The 21,312-nt window shown below is 38.3% G+C and overlaps 1 protein-coding gene across 1 annotated transcript in view; it reads left to right on the plus strand.

Moving 5' to 3' along the window:
- TLE4 (TLE family member 4, transcriptional corepressor) overlaps positions 1-21,312 on the plus strand; it is a 97,345-nt gene that overhangs the window by 18,996 nt on the left and 57,037 nt on the right. The window contains exons 3-4 of the mRNA XM_018080921.1: positions 8,730-8,792; positions 16,407-16,481. Of these exons, the coding sequence (XP_017936410.1) occupies positions 8,730-8,792; positions 16,407-16,481 (138 nt within the window). The remainder of the gene's footprint in view (positions 1-8,729; positions 8,793-16,406; positions 16,482-21,312) is intronic.

A 21,312-nucleotide genomic window follows, 5' to 3' on the forward strand; every position in this document is an offset into this window, starting at 1 on the left:
AAGGATGTTAAAATTATGCTTCTGTATTGGCTTAAAAGGGGTAGTATTTTTGTCTATTATTTCAAATACTAAAATCTGTTACGTTAATCTACGGAAATTGCATCTGAGTATTGCTCCTGTTCATGGTACAACAGCATATTTGCAACAGAAGATGAGTTAAAATGTTGTTTCCTTTAAATAAATACCTTGACTGCTGTTCACGATGTATTGTGAAATTGCTGGGTAGGTAGAAGAGATGAAGGATTGAAGGCGAAACATGACAAAGTTTTCAAACACTCTAAGAATTCTTGTAATCAGACCTAACAAATCCATCAAATAGATCAGTGTGCTTATTCCTCATATTATCTTTTGGGAAGCAAACACGATCAAGTGTGATTATCAATGAATCAGACAGGCTATGGGCTCCACCTTTCATAACCTGCAGGGCTGAGTCAGGTTAAGCAAAGGAAACCAGAGGCGAAAAGAAATGGTAGCCTTGTTCCTGATGGAGAAAGACTGATTTGTGAGCTCCAGACGAATTTGGAAGAAAATAAACTTGAGTTCAGCAAGTTTATTGATCAGCTTTATGTAGTTCATTAAAACCTGCAACAACACAACACTTACTAAGAAACGTAGTTTTCTTGTCAGAACGTTGTGTGTTGCCACTGATTGTCGTGTTTTCTGCAAGCTTCAAGATTGAAGAGTACAACTTTTAGGTGTAACTGAAAGTCTGTCGCAATCTTCACAGTTCTCAACTCTGATAGCATACCAGCTTCTTGGTGATTAACATTTGAAGCATACTGCTCCAGAGTAAGCACTTTAGCCATAATACAGGGAGTGGATAGAATAGGGTATGTGGACTACTAGATGCCTGTAGCTCTTTCTGAGTCTTCCTGTGTGTGTATTTGCAGATGAAAGTGAAGTGCAGGGAGGGGTCAGAAATAGACATTGGCATTCTATTTTGTAATGGGAAAATGATTTTAGCATTTATTTTGTGGTAAGGTTTCTAAAAAGAGCATCAGAACCCCCTTTTGAAAGCCTTATGTATGTAAATTTTAAAAGCATAGTTTCTTTTAGATTCAACTGCTAGATATTTTCAGCTTGTCCATGAAATGTTGCCTCCTTAATATTTTTTCAGGGCAGTTAAGGCCACCTCAAGTCAAACTGAGAACAAATTTTTACTCTCAACTGTTTTTCCTTTGATTAATTTTTTGTGATGTACACATTGAAACTACTGATCTGTGGTATTTCTTGCTGACTTGTTCTCCTGCCACCCCTGAGAAACAGAGTATAAATGAACTTGTGATGTAAATAAATAGAGAATTTTCTTCATCCAGTTAAATTAAAACTGCACACTAGAACCACTGTATGCATATAGTTACAAGGGCAGGCTCAGACTGGATTCTGCCATTTTCAGCAGATACAGAACTGTGGTCAGACTCTTTGATGGGGTGTGTGAGGGTAGAAATTGAGTAGTTAGAGACTGGAGATTGTGCATGTGCTGTTGTGTTTCAGCAGTGATGGGAAAGATTAAAATTGGAAATTCTGACCTAATTGCAGCTAGGAGATAGATGCAAAATACTACACTCTGAACCATAGGGTGATGCCACAGGTTTATAAGCTTAAAACATTTTTTTTCCTGTGTTTCTGACTATAAAGTCAGATCCTTCAGCTGGTGGAGAGTGATGAAAATATCTCAGCCCTATGTAATGAGGACATATTTCACAAAAAAAGTGTTGCAGTGAAATGCTGAGGATTGCTTGTAGGTGAAGGCATAGTACCTTATAGAGGACTTCAAAGCTCTACTGATGGAAACAACATTTCCTGTGGCAGTGTCCTTTTACTTGTTTCTGTCTGATTTTTCAGCAAATGTTTCCTGCTGCCTTTGAGGAAGGGAAATTGAAGCCAGTCTTTGCCATTTCAAGTTCCACTTGCAACCTTTTTTCTGGATGCTCTGCAGTTTCTGGTGTCAGGGTGGGGCAGGATGCACCTTGGTGGCAACCTGAGAAACTGAAGAACTATGGTAATCTCCAGGCTGTTCATTTGTTTGCCTACTTGCTGATAAAAGTTGATATTTACAAAAAACATTGACTTCATCAGGTGGCAGGCTTGATGCATGTTTGTATGTCACCTTACTTGACTTGCTTTTTATTGTCTTAAACATGAATGATTCAATATGTATCCTTTCTTTCTGAGTTGAGCTTCATGTGATTCTTCAGACATTAAATAAGAGCTGTGTCTTATCAGTTCACTTCAGCAGCCCACTGAGTGGTACGTACATTAGAAAATTGATTTTGAAAAGCCTGCCACTCCAGTTTATTGCTTGTGTTGCTGTTTGCAGGATTTTGTGCAAAATAGGCATGTAAATTAACTTACAGAGGCTGACTATCATGTTTTCAGTACTTTAAGAGCTTAACTGGGTTATTTGAAAAGAAATTTGGTAAGGAAGTGAGGTAGACAATGGACCCGTGATTATTTGGCACTCTGATGACCCTGCTTACATCCAACTCATACATAAACATCAGCAGTTGGCTTAGCAAAGAATAATTTTTTGTTCAGTCTCCTTTGTATCTAGAACTTTTCCCTCCACTTCCTTTGACTACAAAACTAGGCTCTTTGAGTCTTGGTTTCCAAACACCATTTCTTTAGGGCTGAGGAGAAATTTGATATTCAGGGCTTGCAGTATTTCCTCTAGTTCCATAGAACTGGAGTAAGCACTTCCAGACAACAGTCTGTGATTAAAACAAAACACATTCTTCTTTATGAATGAAGAGTTAATTTTCTGTGAAATACTAAGATTAGCTTTTTTCTTGCTTTATTCAGAATCACAATATGTTTCATACAGTGTAATAATGTTTTTTGTTCTCACTAATTTGTGAAATGCTTGTTTAGGGTGTTTGCATGTGTTCTTGGTAAGCACTTAATAAACTAGATTGATCTTTTTGGCAAAGGCTGCATTGTGTAGAACAAATTAAACCTGAAATAACAGTTGTTTCAGATTATTTTTCTGAAAGCGTAATTGCATATATTCTTCTTCCTAGTGGCTGCTGAAATGGGTTTCCCAATAATGTTTTATTATTCTGTTTTATTTCAACAATACATATATAGTAGGTTTTTTTCCATTCCACTGACAAACCTAGAGCCTCCAGTGGTAATTCTTTACCAGCAATTTTTTTATAATTGTAATAACCATGGAACTTTGTGAAATATAGTGGAAATATTTTCCTGAAGCTTATATACTATAAATAAAATCCCAATTCTCTTTTTTTTTTTTTTACAGAATCATTTAGATTTTTTCCAGAAAAAGGGGAATACTAATAGATATTTTTTAAGCAACAAATTTTTTCTGAACTCCCTATCTATGAGGATGTTTCTGAGTACTTCAGTATCTGGAGTTTATATGACTCTTGCTTCTCTTTTCATCTCCATCAGTGCTAAGTATTTGGACATATGCTAAAATGCTAATTAAGGCACTTAAACACATTTCCATATTTTACCATGTGCTTATGTCCTGTTTTAGCTGTTTGTGACAAGGGTAAATGGAATTAAACCACCATGTTGTAATTCTGAAACGGATTTAGGAGTCAAATGGTCCATCACATGCTCCCCTTCACCTACAACTGATAGCTGTTGAGCTGTGGTTGTACCCCAAAGTCCAGTTTTGCTGAGCCCTCTTAATGGACTGGGTTATCTTACCTTGTGGAACCAGAGGTATAGTCTTGTCCATAGACTTATCTTTGAACATTTTCCAGAATCCTTTATAGGCACTTATGAACTTAAGGGGTCAGATTTTTAGGTGTGTTTAGGAAATTAAGTATCATTTAACTTATCAGCTTTGATCAAAAAGATTTTGTTGTCTGAACTGGGGACCTTAGCTGTTACTCTTGTGTTGTATCCCTGAGATAATGCTGAGGCACTGTTAACTGATACAAGTTCTCATTCCTTTACTAGGATCAGATTCTGGCACAATGATTTAAGTATCGTCTCTTTTTAAAAATGATGCCACATAAGTAACTATGAAAAGAGATCAGAACTTTTAAAATACTGTGGTGTAGGTCTCTCCCAAAGGATGGACACAAGTACAACCTTGTATTGCATCAGTAAAAAGACAATTCCAGCCCAAGTCTTCTGTTTCTGAGTCTGCTTCATCTTTTCTGTTTCTGCGCTTGTGTGCTTTTATGCAAAACCAAACATCTTTTGGTTTAGGGAAAGTAGTAATAGAAGTGTCTTAGTGGGTTAGCAGATTTGACAAACTGTGGCAGCAAAAGCTATCTTTTTTATATTTTGGCATGAAGAGTCTCCCTTTTATTGTGCCATTATTGCTATTTCAGAGCATCGTGCTGTATCCACAGGCAATAATTTAGCAGTTGTTTATCAGGAGCTTTCATGAAGCTTTGAATAGTATTATAACATTCAGTAACACTAGCAAAAGCATTTCAGAATCTGTGCCAGTTTACATGGGATATCCGTGAATGTAGTTGTTCAAGGATGCATGACCCACATAACCTATAAATGTGATTGGAAGTTACACTGCTGGCATAGGCTGATGGATAGCAGAACAGAACCCTGATTAACCATGTAATTCACAGGCTGGAAATATATTGTCCTAAGAAACATTCGTTAGATGCAATCAGAGTTTCAGGCGGTCAGATGAAATTAAAATATGCTGTTTGCTTTCCTCCATCCCCTCTCCCCTTCTTAGGTAGCCCTCTTATTTATTTATTTACTTATTTATTTTATTTCCAGAGCTGGAAAATACTACTTTGATGAATCTGTTCCTCACGCTAAAGCTGTCTGTCTGTTCTTCATCAGAAAGCAGGTCGCAGTTCAGTGAGCAGAAGAAAAGATTTTAATAGAAGCTCTGCCAAGGGCTGTAATGCATCATTTTAGAGCCCTAATTACATTACAATGACAAATATCAATGGTGACAACAGCAATAACCTACATCCTTTAATGGCTATGCTGGAAAAGGAGTTTGGGCGCTGCGCCATCAGATTAGACTTGGTTTCAAAACATAGGCCATTAGAAGTGTGTGTGTCCACAGTATTATTGGCTGATAACTGAAGCCCGGTGGAAGGGCCTGTAAATAAATGAAGCCTCTCTAAAGCCTAGTCCCATGGGAAAAAAAGAGGTAAAATTAGATGATTGTGGAAGCAGCCGTGTTTCTGAGGCAACTTCAGCTTTTCATGTGAGGAACTGAATGACTGATTTTATGAAATCATGCTTTTTCCTTCTCCTGCCAGTTAAACTGATCATGAAAAGCCCATTGACCTGATGTCTAAGAGAAAAAAGAGACCCTAAATTGGTTATGAAATGTAAGGTTTTAAATATCTGTATGAGTGTAGAAATGTGGAGTTGTTCTTTACTTTGTGTCAGAGTTTGTACCTTATGCAAAGAAGAGTGAGTTTCCAGGCCCCCACTAGGGGAGTGGAATAGGTCTACTGAGATGCTGACCTGTGTGAGCAGTATAAACCTTCAGGTTTTAGGGCAGCATCGCAAGAAACCCACTCAACTAGCTTCTGGAGGCTAACTGCTTTCTCTTGTACATTTTGCGGAAGACAATCAAGCCTATTGCTGTGGCATCTCCCACAGTTAATTGCAGAAACAGTTGCAGTGTCGAAACAGGCTGTACTTCGTATTTACTATGTGAAAATGTCTGGTGTAAGACTTTCCTTGGTACAGAATGTGTAATGCCCTTCCTATCATTTGTGCATGTACACAGTGTTTTGCTTCATGCCTTTGGCCTGCCTGTGGTCTCCAAAGGCAGGCAATCTCTGTCTTGGTCATGCTGTGCCTCTGCAGTCTGCTGCTCAGTTGGGCTGTTTCCTTGCTGCCTGAGTGTTGAGGGTGATAAAATGTACGCACGACCGTGCAACTGGGGACACTCAGTATTAGGGGAAACAAAGACTGTTTTAATAAGGAAAAATTGTAAGCACTTTGGTGTAGCAAGGGCTTCTTGGCTTTGTTGTGACTGGCGTAGTGGGCCCCTTGTCTAGCTCAGAAATGTTGCTGGGGAATGTTTCCACATCACTTGAAGCTGTTTTAGCAAGTTCTTTTTCTTCTCCATAGGCTGAGCTGGGTGCTGTCTCCATCAGCTCACTTCCCTGCATACAGCATGAAAGGACTCTCTTTTCTGCACTCCAGTGGGATTGATATCAAGAGATTTATTGCAATTGTGTAACTGTTCATATTCAGTCACCTGTTTTCAGTTACTTACAGCTTTTTGGAAAACTCTTTTTCGCTTAACGTTTCCCAGATTCAGAATCTGCCAGAGGTGTATTTTTGTATAAATATTGAGCAAATATGTTTCATCCACTTTTTGGCAACAAGAGCAGTAGAAGAGAGACGTACTTCTGTTAGGGAAGGGGGAGAGAAATGATCAAAAGGAAAACATCATAGCTGAAATAACTTGAAATAGCTATGGTCGAGTACCTTAACTGAGAAGAAATGCCTTAGAGTGAATTGAATAAAATTATTTTTGTTGACTAAGCTATATTCTAGCTGAACTGTAATTTATGGGTTTGATGGAGAAGCCAGTGAAGTTTTACAGCCTGTGTTACCCAGGAGGTCAGATAAGACAATTGTAACAGTCCCTTCTGGCCTTAAAATCTATGAATCTTCAAGCCTTTTAAAATTAGATGCTGAGCTCCTGCATGGCACTTCGAGCCGGTTTTGTTCTCATTTTCTTAGCAGTGCAGTAAGGTATCCAGCTAATGTGGCTGAGGTGGAAGACTGGTTTTCCAGAGGCTCCCCCCAGGAGCTGTGCAGAAGGTGGGTAAGGTTGTGACGGGCATTTTAAAGGTAGGTAGGAGGAGTTGTTTTGCAGCAGAAAAAAGCATGATGTGCCCTTTTTTACTATGGCATATATGTGAGTTAAATGGCAGGTCAGAGGGGCTTCAGCTTATGCCAAGGCAGGGGCACTTTGGAATTTTCTGCTCATATGGAAAAGCCTTGAAGAACAGAATGTGTAGTTTTCTGTTTGACTTTAAAGCACTTGGGAGATTCCTTTAAAAAATAGCAGTGTGACTGGAGCCCAAAATTTGGAAATTACTAGATTAATGATGCTTAAACCACTACAGCTCCAGTACTCGACAGCTGTGCCTGGTATTACAGTCTAAATTCTGTAATAAAATGTTTTTTTCTCAAGTAATGCTGTATTGGATTGTGCAGCCTCTCTGGCTGAGGCTTAGATGCACACAACTTGTCACTTCCAGTACTGCTTTGTGTAACTAGCAGTTCATAAATTTCCATGTCAACTAGTGTAGTGAACACTGTCTGTTTAAAGGAATATTTAAGTTTTACATTGTGGGATATCTGATATTATAGGTATGTAGAGAACTTTGAAATTTGCAGATAATTTAGCTTTGTGGTGAACTGAACATATTCTGAAGTGTCCTATAAGGTACCTGTGTTGGTGAATAAATAGAAAAGGAGTAGTAGACGAATCTAAAACATATATTAAAATGCGTAAATGTTTTAACAAGATGAGGACTTGCATAAACAGCGCAGGCCAGTGAGAAGATACAAGGATAGTGTAGCATAGAAATTGCTGTATAAATAATCTATGGGAGTCTAGATGGATTTCAGAGAAATTAAGTTGTTGTATTTGCAAAATAGCATTAGTAATTTGTATGTATCACACAGTATGCACAAGGGGGCAGAGTTAGTTTCATATGTACTCTTACCTCTTGCAAACCATGTCTGTTAAGGTTAAGTAACTGTGTAACTATAATATTCCTCGAACCCAGATTTATTTTATGGGACCTTCTGGCTTTTTTTACTGCTACTTCTGAGCCTTTCTGTTCTATAGATTCTTTCCTAAGTGTTTGCTATTTAAAAGACAGCATAGCAAAAAGGCTGGAAGGTCTGCTGTTAAAAGAAGGAAGGCTAAATTGCACAAGTTTGTATCTCTTCATCATACGGTTAGTGACTTTGCAAGAGGAAGAGCATTCTGTCCTACTGTATAATGAAGAATTGATCCTGGTTAGAATTTATTATAAGAAAGTTATGATATATTGTAGGGAAGTCTGTGTTGCTTAAAATATTCTGGGTTTGGAGCTGTAATTCTTGTGTTATCTCAGCAAATCTTCCCTGTGTCTATTGAGATTTGCAGATTAAATACACAGAATAAGAATTAATCTTCAGCATGAAAATACAGAATTGTATATTATTAATTTCTGATCACAATTGCAACATGAAAGTATCTGCTATTAACCTTGGGTTTGATAAAAGCATAAGTGTGATACAAGACTGCAGTTTCTCTTTCTGAAATATGTGGTAGAATGATTATTAGTGAAGTTGTATATTACAATGCTAGTGTTCTCATGATATGCACTGTTAGCAGTAAATGGTTTATTTGTTCCCTTTGCTTACAGCAGCAGTGCTGTAATTGCAAATGATCCTTGCTTTTGCATTGTAGGAGAGAGTTCAGTTTGATGCCCAGAATTTTGTTTATCTTTTTTGTTACATCTCCTAAAGGTTTTGTTCCTTAAATGCCTGTGACTGTGTAATCAAAATTAATTAGTCTTTGTTCTAAACAGTGTTTTTTAAGAGGACCTTTTAAGCCAGAAATTACTAGCTTCCTAAATATTTTTTAATTGATGTCCAAATACTTTTATTATTTTGATAACATGTCCTGGCCAGAGGATTACCAGAGATGAAAAAAAATAAAATGTCTCTTTAGTGTTCATGGGTGACAATTGCATTTTAGAATTTACATAATTGAACCTCTTTTTTCTTGTCACTTGCAGGCAGAAATTGTCAAGAGGCTGAATGCTATATGTGCACAAGTCATTCCCTTCCTGTCCCAAGAGGTAGGTAGTCATTTGTACCACTTCTGATGTAAACGATTGCCTCATCGTATCTATTAGGAAAGTGGAACTTTGCATTGACATGGTTTCCTTATGAATCTCTTGGCACTTGCAGATGACTTTCCACTGTGTTGTTATCACTGTAACTTCATTATCTTCTCAAAGCCTATTATAATGTTATTTAAATATATTTATGAAATTGAATGTGTTGTAGTGTGATAAGCAAAATTTTAGTTGTTTAAATATTTTTCTTTAATGTGCAGTACAGATTTTCTTGCAATTATGATTTTATGGGTCTGAAATCAGAGGACAGCTTGCAAAAATGATAGAAAGACATAATTTGTGCTATATCCTTGGCAATGAGCATTAAAGTTTGGCAGAAACTTCTATTTTGGTACAAGTAGTGATGTTCAACACAGTAGGCATAGAAATGCAGCTTTTTTTCTGCCTTTTTTCTCTCTGCATCCCCCAGATTACTTACTAGCTTAAATACTTTTATGTTTTTTTTGTGTATTTGGGGAATATAAACAGAAGATTGAAACTCGCTGTGAGCTAATTTCTCTAAGCACTAATTTTTCCCAAATTAGGATTGGTATTTGACTGGTATTATTGTGAGTGCATTGTAGATATTGAGGGGCACTGGGCTTTGGGGGAGTTGGTGGGAGCTAGCAAGGAGCTTTAGAACAACTGGCACGTGTGAAATAAAAGGAAGGTACGGCTCATTAAAGGAGGCTTTGGTTGGATAATAGCTTCCCCTGTCCACCCTGCTGGAGGAAAGGAACTGGAAACTGGGGTCTGCTGGTGCAAGTTGGCATACATCTATTTAGCACATGGTTTCATTTCAATTGTACGATCTGTAGCTGGGAAGACGAAGCTGGAAGGCGTATTTTTGTGCATTACATCTGTAAAACATCATGTCTGAGAATACGATGCAACTATTTCTGCTACCTTTTCAGCTGTTCCATAAAATACCATTGCTTTTCAAGAGAGCTGCTCAACCTGCTGCAAACGAAGCTGTGTGCAGCTAATGCGCTGCCTGTGTGCACGTGTGTGTGTATCTGTGTGTATTTCAAATGAGAATAATGCTATCAAAAGTAGAACCTAACAGTGTTCAGGACTGCCACTGTACTCTCTGCTTATTAAGATGGATTTGTGGAAATTAAATGATGTGTAATATTCCAACTATATTGCTGGGGGACTAGAATTCAAGTCCTGCATGGATCTGAAACAAGTATCTGTTTTGCTCTTATACTGCTTCAAAATCTCTATTCATGTAGTTACACAGTTTCATCTGCTGTGCAGAGGTAGCACATCATATATAGATAGTAGGGAGGGATTGAAAGGGGAAGCATAAAGAAACTTTTCATGTGTCTTGACAGTGCATTTGATAGTGACAGTTTTCATGTTGGGCTTAGGAAAATCTTGGTAGTTGTTTGACCTATGTTAGTAGGTCATATTTAAATCAGTGTATATTGGCATATGCTGAGTGTCAAAAGAGAACCGGTCTTCAGATTTGAGTATTCTGTTAGTCTTGGCTTCTGACTAATTTGTGTCTTTAGAAAGTGAGTGTCTTAATGGAATTCTCTTTATTTCATCATCTAGATTAATTGAGGATTGAATGCAGCATGCTTTTGCTGTTCATGCATTTTGCATACAGTCTAATTGTGGAATAGTGGCTGAAAAATGTGATCAGGCTCCTTTGTATTGTGCCTGAGGGAAAAATGAACAAAATACAGTGGTTGCATGCACTGATGGTAACATTTTTGCCTCATAATCGCACCAGGTTAACTTGTCTTATTGCTTGTTAACTTTCTAAGGAATCAATGGCTTGTGATAACTCACTTAAAAGTAAGAAATTGTGGGCAAAATCGCTAGAAATCTTGAGAATAGGATGCAATTATAATACATCACCCTACTGTGTACTACTGTCTGCTTTGTTTCAGGGATAAATCCAGTAAAGTATGCAGTAAAATCTTCAAGCTTCAGTCAGTTTTCCTGTGCTGTAAATCGTCTAAGCATATATTGAAAACAAAGTTCCTAACCTGCCTAAATATGCAGTCAAGTGGTACCTTGTTTTTATATTGACTCCACCTTAGACAGACTGTAAAAAACAGCACCAAGAAATACAAGCTTCTCATTTTGATAGGAAAGAGTGACTTTGTGGTCGAGAGATGAGATGGACCTCAGGGGCAATGTGTGTTTGATTTCTGCTGTGGTTTTGGGCTTCCTGTGTTGCAACAGTAATTTTCCATCTGTAGTGATGTTATGAGGTACCAGAGTACTCAAAATAGTTCCTATTGCATAAGGTGAAAAGGATGCCTTTAAGGATGTAGGTAAATACTTGGAGGTTGTCACTCAGTTAACTTAGTTTGATCTGCTGCAGCTGGTATAAATGGCTCACATTATTGAATGATCTAGCCAGTAAGATGCAATTAATTTTGTGTCTGAAGCCATAGACAGTGCCTCTGCTAATTTACGTTTCTCAACTGAATTTACCAGCTGCAGCAGAGTGAGACACTTCACCCTGTGACTTTCAAGGTGGGACTGGTTCCTGTCTGCTCAAGGTGCTATGTGTGGCTGCTTGCAACCCGTGGCAATTATTGTGAGCTGTCAAGTGCTGAACGACCTCGTGTACTGGATAGTGGTATTTGTTCAGTGTGTCTGGAGATACTCATATATCACAGTTATCTTCTTTTCAGTAAGTATTGCCTGTGTTTATATTCATGAGACACACACAAGCTGGCTGATGTACAGCTAGCACTGTAGTTGTGGCAACTTGAAGCTCAGCACAACCTGCAAAAGCTGTTTAAGAAGCCAGATAGATGTTCATAGTATTGATCCCTGTCAACTTCCTTGCCACAATGTAAGAATTACGTAGGCTGGAGAAGGCTCTAATAAACTATTCTTGGAAGGTGCACTTTCCCTTTCAGCTGCCAGTGAAGTAGCTAATAATAAGCTAGATGGGTTATTTTTTAACAGGGATCTTCAGTTTCCTGTGCACATTAAGGTGGTCAAATATACTTAGCAGTACAATACAATGCCAAGCACTGGCATGCATACATGCAAACAAACATCAGAAGGAAATGCTGCATGCAGTTGTCTTCTTTCAAACATAATATTAGTTGATTATTTTCCTTTTATGAGATTGATGTGGTTCATAATGTGCTTGCTGTTCTTTGTACATACTTTCCCTGGAGGTGCTTCTAAAGTTCAGTAAATTTGGATGAGGAGTGTGAGATCCATTATATAGAAGCAGAGCAGGAGTTCTTATGTGCTGTTCAAAAAGAAGTAGGTTTTGTTCTGAGATGTGAGATGCTGAGAAGACAAAATTATTTGCCTCCATCTTAAACTTGCCCCAGACTAGAGTTTAGATAGTAAGTACAAGGAAATTGTCAGTGATTTGTAATCCTCCTGCCATGGAAGGCATCTCATTAGCAATTTAGGCATGTATTGCTAATAATGTTCTTCCGTTTTTGTAAAGTGGTTATTATATCTTGTCTGAGTTATGGTGCCTGCATGCAGTGACCCAGCTTGTCCCTTTTAGAATTCAAAGTGTGTGCTGTACTCCACAGAAAATGTGTATTTACTCCCCAATTCTCACTAGCATTTTTGGCACAGCCTTGTTCCATTATGCTGTCTCTAGATCAGGCTTTTCAGAAGGGTAGTGCTGCAGTTCTTAAGCAAGACCTGTACTTCCTCTAAAGAGATAACAGACCAGCAAAATAATCTGAGTAAAGCATAGCAAAGCTTGTTTGATTCTTCAAAGTGTATTGTTCAGTAAGTTTTGCTTTGGATGTTGATAGCAGTGCTGAGGACAGGCTGTAATTAGGTGTTCTTAACACCAGTGTTGGTATGTGCATACTTGGGGGATTTTGGTGCTCAGTTGCTGCCAGCACAGCTCACCTATCATTGGGAGTTGGGGAAGCTCTGACATGGCATAAAAAGCTTGGATATTTTCCCCCATGCTGCAGTACCTGTGCATGAACCAGGGCTAGGTGATGACTGTGGTGAGACAATGTGATGGTGAAAAAGCCTACATCCTTCTTGTGGTCTCTGTAGCTGTTGCTACCCGCTGTGAGACTGAAAGGAGGTGGTTTTCCAACACAAGACAACTGCAGACACATCAGTTGTTACAGAAGGCAAAGAGGGGAGAAGAGAAAAGGGAAGTTAGAAAGGAGAAACAGTACTAGTCTGGGTGACACCTGAGGCAGGGTATTGAGCTCATCACTCTGGCCTGTTAAATGCAGTGCAAAATACTGTTTTCTCGCAACTGAAAAAAGCCAGGTCTGTCATTTGCTTGTGTGCACGGAGGAAGGCTAGCATTAGATGTGTGTGAAAGTTGCAACCCTGTGTCTATACTTGATTGGGAAAAAAGTAACCCTTTTATGTTGTTGCCATTTTTACTTGGCTGTAAATAGGTACATGATCGCTTGATGGGCAGGCTAATATATACTCTTGGTTTCAACATAATGCTGCTTGTTGGCTGGGGAAGGCGTTCAGGCACGCTGCTCAATTGGCCCCTGGGCTCCCTGCCCTTCACCTTCTTTTTGGGTTGCAGTGGGTCCCTGGAGCCCTGTCGGGCTCCTTCTCTGCATGGAGAGATCCCCACCCATTACTGGAGCCATGGCTGGTAACACAGAGCCACCAGCCCGCCCCAGTTTCAGAAAGGCTGTGAGCAGACGATGCAGCTCTTCCAACCTTCTATGGACTTCCCTATGCCTTTATCCACTGGAATGCATGGTTTTCGCTTGTAACTCAAAATAGCCCCAGGGTCACTTGGGGCGGGGCCCCCCATGGGGTTTTAGGGAGCTAATCAGGAGTCTGCTTTGTTGCTGCAATGAGGTGGAGGTGATGGAGGGGCTAATTACAGGCCATCTATTTCCAGTCTTTTGCATACAATGCCACTGAAGATTAAATCAATGTTAAAGCAGGTAGCAAGAGAAGAGTTTTAATTTTCTCTACCTAATTTAGGTTCAGTGTTACTAGGCCCTTGCGTTTTCTCCTGTCTGTGAAGGCTTGATCCCAAACTATTAGAATCAACGGAAGATGCCTTCTGTGGCTGCTCCAGCAGAAATCTGAATGTGATATTATGGTAGTATAACCCTTCACCTTCTCTTCCTCTCACCTAAGAGTGAAATAATATTTTTTCCAAATTCTTCTGAGAGCCATTCTTTCTGTGTTTGCTATAAGGGAACAGAAAACATTCCAACTCTTGTGGAGTTGACTTATTTTCCAAATCCTGGATGAAAATTGGAGTAATTTCTGCAGTAATTTTGGTGATTTTAGGCCAGCTTTTTGTAGGTCTCTTGGAAGTTTTTTTCCCCTGCCTGTTGCCCTGGGAACAGGATTTAAGTAAATGGGTGTTGGAAGAGAACACTCATGTACTAGAGCTTTCTGTACCTCAGTGCAAAAATCATTGCCTAGGAAATGGTAGAAAGAGAAGATGACTGCAAACATCCTAGTTAATGATTTTATTAAAAAAAAAAAAAAACTAAATATTTTTAAAACTCTTTTTTGTTTTGCATTTTTTTGATTACTTGATGAAAAATTCCATGACCCATTTTGGGCGTGAATGATCTCCACCAGAAAGTGATGGTATAATTTTTATGATTACCCTATTGACATGTATAGACATGTGTCACCAGGCTTTCAGCTATATAATCAATGAAAGCTGTACCTGTCCTTAACAAGTGATGACCTGGAGATGAAACCACAATGTCAGGAACTCGAGGCTGGAGTATCATGATTTTCTTTTTTTCTGGTTATCTGTGGTACTGATACACTGCATTATTTCCCCCCCCCCCCGTGAATGCCAAGAACATGTTTGCTCACTTTCAGCCTGCTTTTTAGTCTTTATGTTGTCTTCTTATAAGTGGCGAATTTGGTTTACATTGGCACTGTAGTTTTACAAAACTCTAAAGGAAACTGCTGTGATTCTATTTCCTTTGTTTGTTTGTTTGTCCTTCATTTAATTCTTCCTTGCTTAAAAACAAACAAACCTTAAATCCATTTTAGTCTTACTAGGAGTGTTTCTAAATTGCCTCCTTCATTATTTGCATTTTTCCACTTTTCATAGTTGAGGTCAGCATTTCTTACAGTGTCATGGTTTGTTTCGGCAAGAGTGGAGATATATCATATTATTGCTAGGGGTCCAGGCTCCACCCCTCATGGCTACTGTGAAAAATTAATTCTGTCCTGGCCCAAACCAAGACAGTTATGGGTGGGTGGATTTATATGTTTGGTTTTCCTTGCCCTGAGGGCGTTTATGGGAGACAGTTTATAAGTGAAAATGCCATTTTCGTTTGTGTGTTGCACTGAGAATTGTGAAATCTGAGTCCTCCAAGCCCCTGATGTAGGAGTGCCCTTCTTTATGGCGCCCTCTCCCAGTGGAGCTTAGGGTGCTCCCTGGGGAGTGTTTCTGATGCTCTTCACCTAACTCTTGTTTTGGAGGTGGTCTTGGGGATTTGGGTCCCCACCTTATTTTGTGCAGCTTTTTGTTCCTGATAAGGATGCACAGGAGAAGTTGTTGGATGGTCTCTACCTTGGCTCCATTCTGTATATGGATACACAGCCATGGGGTGGCAGACTTGAGTCTTTAAAGAGACCTTTTCCTTCAACTTTGTGATAAAAAACACCTAGATGTTGATTTTGATACAAAGCTGAGGATTCATTGTTATGGTTTTAGCACCTCTCCAGATAGACAGGATCTCCTTCCTTTTTGTGTTCAACCTATGGCTATAAATCAAAGACGTCTCACTCCCAGTGCAGATCACACAATCTACTTGCTGTTCTCCCTGACCTGTCCTTGCACCTGTTTGTTCCGCGTCATCCTGATTCCGCGAGGCTGCCTGTGAAGATTAATTTGCCACTGGTGGAGATCTGAACAGGCATAGATCTGCTTCAAAAATGAAGACCTTATTTTATTTGTAGTAGTTGTCTTCAAGTAAATATCAGCATACTGAGTGATACAGTATCGCTCAAACTGAGATAATATAACCACTGAAGCTTGTAAACTATGTTGTTAATTAGACCATGTGTTTTTAATGGACTTTTTAAAGCTACTAAAATTTACATGTTAGAGATTGAAATAATTAGTTTTCTTTCACGTGTTTGACAGATTTGTGAATGGCATTTTAAATTTCTTTCCTATGGTTGAAATGGTTTGAAATGTACCTAGGAGGAGAATCTGCACATTTTTCAGTAGTGTGAGTGCCATATGCTTGTTGAAAATATATACCTTTCTTTTTCAGAATACTTTTTTAAAAAATTCAGAAAGTTTCTGTGGCTGTAAGGAAACTGGCTTGCATTTGAAGTTGGCATATAAATTCAAGAGCACATTGTGCTGAAGAGCAAAAAAGAAGACAGTTTTCCATTAGCTAGATTGTAAAATAGCTTTTTGGGAAGCGAAGGTGTAATTCCTAGCATGTAATGGCATAAAAATAAACATCCTCCCCTTACCTGTACGTTTTTGCAGATCAACACACAATTTGACTGTCTGTTAGAGAACAGTTATGTCAGACCTGTTGGAAAAGCAAATAAAAACAATAAAAGGAAGAATCTGTGCTTAGTAATTTAGAAAACAAATAATTTTATTCTGTTTCTGATCTTCATTTATAGCACCAGCAACAAGTGGTGCAGGCTGTGGAGCGTGCCAAACAAGTGACCATGGCAGAACTGAACGCAATCATTGGGGTACGTGGTCTTTTCATTTTAGCTCTGATAGTATTTGTAAATAGCTTTTCTTTTTTTTTTCTCCCTTTCATGAACTCATTTCCATCAGATGGGCAAAAAGTGTGAGCAGTGGTGAAGTTCAGTAGCTTAATCTTCATAAAATCTGGTTACTATCTGAAGACTTTTCCTTGCACTGTGCCAAAAGGACTAATGGGCTAATTAATGTCTGTATTGTATCTATTATTGTATCTAATTTTTTTGAGTTTTTGTTTGTTTTTGTCCTTTTTAAGTAACATTGCTTCCTTTGCATACCACCTGCCAGTCTGCTTCTGCAGCCACAGTAACAGAAGGACTTCATGTGACATACTGTTTTTCCCATCCCTCCTGCCCACATCCTTTTCTGGGTGTTGGCTCAAGACTCTGAATATTCATCACACTTTTCATTTTTAAATTAAAAAATAGCTGTTACTTTAAAAAACAAATAGAACAATCAACCAAGTGGAAAAAACCCCAAAACACCAAAACCAAAACACCCAAAGAAATAACCAAAATCCATAGCAGAACAACTCATCAACAGTGTGCTTATAGGTCCCCTACAATCATCTAAAAGTATGAGTGTGTGGAACCTCTCTTGTAAAAGCTTTACTGCCAGTGGTATTAGTCCAGTATAGAGATTTTATGGGTGTGGGCAGCCACAGTGTTTATATTTTACAACTGGAGAGGACAGACATAACAACAAAAGCCATAGCTGTTCACACTACATAAAATAAAGTTGAGAAGTCATAGCTTCTCATAGCACATTATTCTCATGTATAATTATGCAGCTGGAGCAAGCAGTCGTTTAAGTTATTCTAGTGAAGACACAACTGTACTTCCTTTCTTCTGAACCCGCCCAAATGCTTTTTCTTTTATGTACAGATTATCCAGAAAAGTATTTTCCTTTTTTTTTTATTCAGTGTATCAAACACACTTTGAAATTCTAATTATTCCATTTACTTTCATTAAAATTCAAATTGCTGAGTGAAGATGTGCATAAGGGTCGCAGAATAATCAATCTGAAGTGAAGATATTGCTTCAATTACACCTCCATCTTTTAACAAGGAAATCGGGCCTTTCTCATCATTGGTGACAGTAGTACAGACCAAGGATCTGACTGTAGCTTGTTTTTACTAGGCTATTTCTAACTCTGTTTTGTATCTCTGACCACAAGAAAACATTGGTAGTCAATTAGAAATTATAAATGGAAAAAAGTAACCTTTATTTCCTCTGAAGTGCCCGTTAGAAAGAAGGGGGTGAATCAGAGCACGTCGTGTAGAATCATGAATAACATTTGTTGTATGTCTTTTACACTCCAGTGGGAAGAGTGGGAAGTGAATAATTTCCCAATTAGTTTTCATTACCTAACCAGAAATATTGTCTTCTATTAACATTCTTTGCATAAAGTAAGTAGCTGAAGGTTGGCTTCTTAGTTAAAGAAGCTTTTATATGTGTGTGCTGCATGTGCATATATAACATGTGTGTATACGTCCGTGTAAAATGTGTGATGTTATAGATACTGGCTATTGCACTCCTTATTTAAGTTTATCCTGCTTTCATGAACCGCTAAACCATGCAGAATAAATATAAACAGACTAGACACTTGCCTGGGAGCCTGGCAATAGCTTCTGTTGGTCTTCCCTCCACCAGACAGAAGTAAATTTTCTCTTGTTTCCTGCTGTCTGAATTTATCTCTTCATGTCAACTAAAATTCTGTTGCTTCAAAGTTTTTTAAACTATCAGAATTTTGGATTTGTGCATTAATTAGACAACCCTCGTGTCCTCACAGGACTGATTTTTACCTTAGTCTACTGCCTTTTTTCACTCCTAAGTTTTATGTTGACTTAGCAAACGCTGTGTCCCCCTCTCTTTAGTTTTACAGAAACAGGAGCAATATGGACTCCAATTTTTGTGTTCATCACATTTAAGGAGAAGTAATCTCATGCAATCTTTGAAATATTCATTTTTAAAAATGGAATAAATAGGAAAGAGAGTTATCAAGTTTTTGTTGGATGAATATCCACAATAAGAGAGATTAGAGAGATTTAAAGTCTGAAAATGTAACATGGGACTAAAAAGGCTTGTCATACTTTGTGAAGTGAATACCCCTAAAAATAAAACAAAGAATGTAATTAGAAATTATGCCTTTTATATATATCTGATTAGATTGTCTTAAATAATTTTGCCGTTTGGTAAGTCTGACAGTGTTTGTGTTCTTTTAACACTGTGGTATTAGAAAAACTTCCAAAGTATGTTTAACCCATTGAACTGTGTATCAGGCAAAGAAGGAAGCAGTATTTGAGTTTTTGAAATACAACTGTAGCTTAAGTTTCTCTGTGCTTTGAGTGAGTTCTGTTCAGTTCACCTCACTCGTGCTAAACCCCTTCAATTCGCACAGAGCAACCCTGGGTGTCAGTTTAAAATGGATTCTACCAAAATGGAATATGCCACAAGAAGAGAATCAAACGTGCATGGATCACGTCTCTCTTTATGTTTCACACACACATATATTTTTGTATGAATGTGCTCTAATTTAATGGAATCTGATGAAGCACCTTTTAACTTTGCAATATTATTCTATCTTCATTGGTAAATGAACCAAATCACTGATCCATGCAGTTTAAATGCAAAATACTGAAGTGAACCCGGAATCTGGAGAGGCTGCTTGTTCTCCTGACAATAAACTAGTTATGTTTAATGGAATGAAACACAGTTATAATGACTTCTTTCACAGGTCATGTTCAGTTGAAAATTGTTGACAGGCTCAAACAAGTTAGATATCATCTATCATCTCCTGGAGAGTTGCAGTGAGAAAAACTAAATCAAAACTGTGTATATCATAAGCATGCTGCAGGAGGACTGTAAATCTGCAGGCATACAGACTCTGCATCTGGTGTTTGCCATGGATGGTGTGGTGTAGCGTTCTTGCTTGGGGCCGTTGGAAGTGCACATCCAGAGCTGCTTCCCAGGCTGGGTGTGCCAGGATGAGCCATGTGATGTATCCAGTTGATCTTGTCATGTGTCAAAGCTGCCGTGTTTTTACATTAGAATCTGCAAGATCGCACTGTTGGAACAACACATGAATCATAGCCTTAAGTCAGCAGTATAATCTAATTAGGAATGATGTTTTCATTTCCTCAATTAATAAATTGAGTTGTCTAACTTTCTTAAAATGTTGGGGTTTGTTTTTTTTTTAATCCATTATACAATACAATTGGAACACACTGTGTGAGTGTGGTTACATTTTAATAAGGGAACCAGGGAATTAACTTGTAACTTTTTAAGAATTTTATCAGAGTATTGTTTTTTTCCTGCTGTTTAAAGTAGTAATTTTTCAGCTGCAGTTGGGTAGTAAGGGAGAAATAAAGGCTACTGCTTGTATGCCTGTTTATCACTTGGAGAAAGATAAATACACCAAAAACTGAAGAACAGATATGTGATGGTGTTGAAAGAAAATGCAGTTTAGCACAAGAAATGCTGAACCTCAATTTTTAGCAGTGACATTTTAATGATAGGAAGTCTGCAAAATTATTTGCCATCAATTGTGAAGGCAATAACAAGCCTTGGTGGTTTTTCACACCCTCTGTGTTAAGTGCTTTCAGAATGACAGCGTAAACTGTGTTGGAGAACTCCAAGGAAGTAAAACTGATTAAAATGTTCATGCTTGAATGGTGCTGATGGAATAGTTCATTTGGACTTTCTCTACCTCCTGCAGCTCAAGCTGAAATATTAAAATTCAGTGAATTTAAATCTCTCTCTCCTCAGCTCAGGAAAAAAACATTACATTTTAATAGGTTTTAAACTCATAATTCATTGGTTTGGAGCTGCACTATTAAATCTATTTAAACATTACTTGTATTACTAAGGAAATGATTGAAATAATTTTTTTTCTTTACCATTCTATACATCTGAAGAAAAAAAGGATGGGTTTGGTTTAATTTTTAAACATTTTGTTTTATTATGCTACTTTTATTATCTTCTTAAAAAAAAAAATAGCAAATGTCAGTTACTGGAAGAAGGGACTCCTTCTGTCTTGTCTTATATAATTACCAAGCTATAATGTTCCTTCTTAAATACACTGCTTGTCACAATTTCTACCCTATATTTGAGGCCAAGGTGCTTGTTTGACCCATCTCAAAAGGTTTGTAATTTTTGGTTGTTTGGTTGTTTTCAAGTGAGTGGTCATTTTACAACTATATAACAGTATTGCATAGCAAGCATGGAAAGCTTTGAAAGCAGTGCAGTGCACACAACTTGAAATGAAAATTTGGCATCAGTGCCAGCCATCACTGCTGTGGAGCCAGTTGTCTGGAGTTCCAGATGCCAGATGCTGAGGCGCTTCTTCTTTACATCGGTACTTAACCTGCAGAGGCATCTCCTGCTCCTCACAGAGAGGGTAGATTGTTTCTGGATTATGTGTGTGCTTGTGCTGTGAGGAAGATTGAGGGTTTTCTGTTTGAACTGATGCAGGCAGTTTGTATGGAAAAGTCATTCCTGCCCAGTGTGTGCATTCAGGAACAATAGTGGCAGGGAGGGTGGGGAAGTGCAGTAAAACAAGCGTGGGGTCAACAGTCTCTTGTCTCTCCAGCCCTTCTGTATTGCTTGTTTAAAGGTGTGTTAAGCAGTGGTTGAAGCTTAAATCTGTAGAACGAGTTGGTGACCTGCTGTATGTTGTACACAGGTTGTTACAGTGGGAAGGTGGCAGAAGAGGTTGACTTAATAGGTATGTGCTTTGAGTTGTGTTTATTTGTGTACCCTAAAGAAATGCTGAAATTCGTTGCTCCCCATTTAATTACTTGTTTGCTGATTGTATATT

Source organism: Manacus vitellinus, unplaced genomic scaffold, assembly GCF_001715985.3.
Source record: "Manacus vitellinus isolate BGI_N305 unplaced genomic scaffold, ASM171598v3 scaffold_50_pilon, whole genome shotgun sequence".
NCBI lineage: Eukaryota > Metazoa > Chordata > Aves > Passeriformes > Pipridae > Manacus > Manacus vitellinus.